At 59.7% G+C, this 4345-nt stretch overlaps 1 protein-coding gene across 1 annotated transcript; it reads left to right on the plus strand.

Moving 5' to 3' along the window:
- Nucleotides 1-476: 476 nt before the first annotated feature.
- CDX2 (caudal type homeobox 2) lies at nucleotides 477-3592 on the plus strand (the record flags this gene model as incomplete). The annotated part of the gene is made up of 3 exons (XM_083855819.1): nucleotides 477-957; nucleotides 2939-3084; nucleotides 3428-3592. 3 exons carry the CDS (start codon nucleotides 477-479, stop codon nucleotides 3590-3592), a joined length of 792 nt encoding a protein of 263 aa, XP_083711945.1.
- Nucleotides 3593-4345: the final 753 nt, after the last annotated feature.

Genomic DNA, 4345 nt, shown 5'->3' on the forward strand with positions numbered 1-4345 from the left:
GATACACGGCTCCCATATTCCCACCCTCGCCCTTAGATCTCTCCCTCTGTCTTTTGCAAGTCTCTTGATTTCATCCTTTGAACCTGCGATTGGAGGTTAAAGTGCACCAGGTTGCAATGGAAGGAGGAAGCTCTTAAACAATAAAGGCTTGAATATTTAGCTGTGATCAGGTCGCTGCCCTCTCCTTATCTTTTTAAATGCAAATCGTCTTTTAGGGGTAGTAGCTATATACCCAGCGCCTCTCCACGTCACCTGCCTTTGGTGCGTCTGGGCCATTACTAATAGAGCCTTGTAAACAATCGTTAATCATGTAAGGCCCGCCGGCCATTGGGTCGGGAGCGGAGCGCGGAGGAGCGCGGAGCGCAGCGCGGGGCCGCGGCCCCTCCGCCTGCCCCCTCCCCGCCCCGGCCGGCCCGGCCCAGGAGAGCCAGAGCCCCGAGCAGCATGCGGAGAGCCGCCGCCGGGGCCCCGCCAGCATGTACGTGAGCTACCTCCTGGAGAAGGACGGGCCCATGTACCCGGGCCCGGTGCGCCACTCGGGGGGGCTCAACCTGGCGGCGCAGAACTTCGTGGGCGCCCCGCAGTACGCGGACTACGGCGGCTACCATGTGAACCTCGACGGCGCGCAGTCCCCCGGGCCGGCCTGGCCCGCGCCCTACGCCGCCCCGCTCCGCGACGACTGGGCCGCCTACGGCCAGGGGGCTCCTCCGGCCGTGCACGGCGGCCTCAACGGGGGCTCCCCCGGCGCGCCCGTGGCCTACAGCCCCGCCGAGTACCACCCGCACCACCACCCGCACCACCCCGGGCCGCCGCCCGCCGGGCCCGCTCCGCACTGCCCGCCCGGGGCCCTGCAGCCCCTCAGCGCCGCCGCCCCCGAGCCGCTCTCCCCCGGCGGGCAGCGCCGCGGCCTCTGCGAGTGGATGAGGAAACCGGCGCAGCCCCCGCTCAGCAGCCAGGGTAAGTGCGGGCCAGCCCGGCTAAAGCCTGTGTTCGGGAGAGCTCCCCGGAGCAGCCCGCCCCAGGGTCTGTCCCCGGGAGAAGGGCGGGAGCGGCGGGATGGAGCTCTGCCCGTGGGCAGCACTGCCGGTGCCCCGGCGCGCCCCGGCGGGGCAGGGAATGGCCAGCAGCCCGGGGAAACGCTCGCTCTGCTCCCACCGCTCCGCTCTCCTGCTTATAGCCACTTAGAAGATTTTTATAACCAATTATAGTCATATAAATCATCGGCCGGTGTCGCTCCGCATTTGTTTCTGAGTCACTGGGCGCCTGCCCTTTATTAAGGTCTCGGTGCGGCCGGGCCTCCCGAGAGACAGCGGCGGACACTGCGGGCCGGGCCGGGCCGGGCCGGGCCGTGCGAGGGCGTGCCCTGCCGGGCCGGGCCGGGCCGCGCTCCCTTGGGATGTTAATACCCCCAGAGACCCTCGCTTCATTCCCACTCTGCATCTGCCAGGGCTCATGCGTGTCCCGCGCTTTGATATACGCCTTCCATGGCTGCTAGCTCTTCTTTTCCCTCTCTGGTTTTTTTTTTTTTTTCTGGTTTTTTTTTTCCTTATATATATATATATATATATTTCTATATTTTTTTAATTTTTAAATTATCTGTATATAATGCCAAAAAAAAAAAAAGAAAAAAGGAAAAAAAGAAAAAGATGACGACTTTGGCAGTAAATAATGACTTCTGGCATTCCCCTCTCATCCCCCGCCTTGCGTGGCCAGCAGCAGGGCCGGGGGGGTATCCCATTCCCGGATCCGCCCGTGGCCGGGGGAAAAGCCCCGGTGCCCACCGCCGGCACCGCCACCTCCCGGGTGCCATGGAGCTCTCCCAGCCCCACCGCGCTTCCCACAGCAGCTTCCCACAGTTTGGGCTTGTGCGGTAGCGGCCGGTCCCTTGTCCCCATTCAAATTCTGCCTTTGGAGCCAGTGTTTATGTTAATGCGCGGAGCTGGGGGGATGAAAGCGCCTGCCGCCATTTGTTCAGTAGTGGTAATTCAAACAGAATGTGCCTGTCATTAAGGCTTTGAGAAGGGGTTTTCTTTGATAAGATCTCCTTGTCCCGCATTGTTTGGGATTGTGTTCGCTATTCACCGGCTCTGGGGAGTTTTCTCTGATCAGGCTTGTATCTTTACAGGGTGCTTTTGTTGTGGTTTGCAGAGAGTTTACCTGAACAAAGTCAGCCTGCTGGCCATTAAACACCTTGGGGGCAGAGAGTCCCCGCCTCGGCTCCCTGGGGAACGGGAGGGCCGGGGACACAACCAGTTAAACAAGAAAGCCTCGGGAAAAGGCGCTCACCCATGCGCTCTCTCTCACCGGCCGCTCGCTGCAGTCGCCTTCCGATCCCCTCGGGGTTTCGGTGTTTGCTTCGCTTTGGGGGGTTTTGTTTGTTTGTTTGTTGGCTTGGGTTGGGCTTTTTCGACCTCTGAAGCTGCATCCCACACTTCCAGGCTTCCCAAGGAATCCCTGTAGCCCCAATGCCGTAACCAAACAAGGGGGAGCGGGGCCGCTTCACGAGTGTTCCCCGCCGCCGCTCTCGATCTAGGGCCGCCTTTAGATCGCTGTTTCTCGTTTAGAAACGAAATCATCGTGCCCTGAACGGGCCTTTTACTTCTTTCCCTTTTCCTCTTCCTCTGTAACAAGTTTGTTGCCGCAAGGGAAGGCGAAACAAACCCAAAAGCCGAGGAGCGCACAATAAAGGGGTTCCTGTGCGAGGCAGGGAGCGCGCTGGGGCTGGGGCTGGGTGCCCGCCTGGCACTGGTGTCCCCTGTCCCCCAGGAATTGGGGAACGTCCCCTCGCCTCAGCAGAGCCCAAGGCAGGGGAGGCGAGCAGCAAGCCCGGGAGGGGGGATAGGGCTGCTCCTGATCGCTCTGCATGGCAGAGAGGATTGCTGCGCTCAGCTCTGCCCTTCGCCTTTGACTTTCTCAAGCCTGGCTTTGTGCTCCGCAGTGAAAACCAGGACGAAAGACAAGTACCGCGTGGTGTACACCGACCACCAGCGGCTGGAGCTGGAGAAGGAGTTTCACTACAGCCGCTACATCACCATCAGGAGAAAAGCGGAGCTGGCCTCCAACCTGGGGCTGTCGGAGAGGCAGGTCTGTCCCTAAAGTGGCGCTCCTGATGCGCGGGCCGGGGCAGGGATGCGCGGGACAGAGCAGGGATGCGCGGGAAGGGGCAGGGATGCGCGGGAAGGGGCAGGGATGAGCAGGATGGAGCAGGGATGCGCGGACGGGACAGGGATGCGCGGGATGGAGCAGGGATGTGCGGGACGGGACAGGGATGTGCGGGACGGGGCAGGGATGCGCGGGACAGGGCAGGGATGCGCGGGACGGGGCTGCGCGGGGGCAGAACGCGCTGCGCTCTCGGTGAGAGCCCCTGAGAGGCAAATACATCCCCTGCGAACTGTCCCCCCTGACTTCCCTGTCCCTCTCCCGGCAGGTAAAGATCTGGTTCCAGAACAGGCGGGCGAAGGAGAGGAAGATCAACAAGAAGAAGCTGCAGCAGGCGCAGCCCGGCGGCGCGGAGCCCCTCAGCCCCAGCGGCTCCCTGCAGGGCCCCGCGGCGGGGGCGGCCCCCGGGCTGGGCCCCGGCGCCCCGCAGTGACCGCGGCCGGGGACAGCGGGAGGAGCAGCGGATCGGACCGGGCCGGGCCAGGCCGGGCCGGGGGCGCGGTGGGAGCGGCCCCCCCGATGCACTCACTGCACCGCCCCGCGGGGCCGGCCCTGTGTACAGGTGTACAGTCTATGTGTCTCGTCGTCCGGGGGAAGCGTGTGCATCGCTTTATTAATATTATTATTATTATCTTCGGGTGCTTTTTTTACCCTGGAATTTGTTAGGAAAAAAAAAAAAAAGTGGGGGCGCTGCCTGCCAGTCAACCCCCGGTATATCTCAGGGATCGGTCCAAAAGACCTTTGCAATGTTGTTGGGCTAATGATGAATTTTAGCAGGAAAAAAAAAAAATTAAAGCACATGGTTTTTTTATTTTATTTTTTATTTTATTTTATTTTCTTCTTGCAACCATGAATATGCAAAATGTTCATTCTGCCCTGAGGGTCAGAGTAGACGAGATAAGGCACTGTTTAAACGTTCAGAAGTGAATTGCTTAATGTTAGACACTTGTAAAAGAGCCCATAAATCCAGTGCAGATAGTCATCCATCCAGATTTATTAGCTGCAGTGCAGAGAAATTGAAAGAATTTCGTCTCTTTCTGGAAAAGGTGTCCTGTCATGCTGAAGTGAGGAGCCTTGTTTGCATGTGCAATGTTCCTTTGGTTAAACTATGTGCTGTTTCTCACATTCTTACAATTTCTGTCTTGGTTGGGGGGGTGGGTGGGGGAGTGCTGTTTCACTTGCTTTT

The sequence above is a fragment of the Zosterops lateralis genome (genome assembly GCF_965231275.1).
Source record: "Zosterops lateralis genome assembly, chromosome: 2".
NCBI classification, from domain to species: domain Eukaryota; kingdom Metazoa; phylum Chordata; class Aves; order Passeriformes; family Zosteropidae; genus Zosterops; species Zosterops lateralis.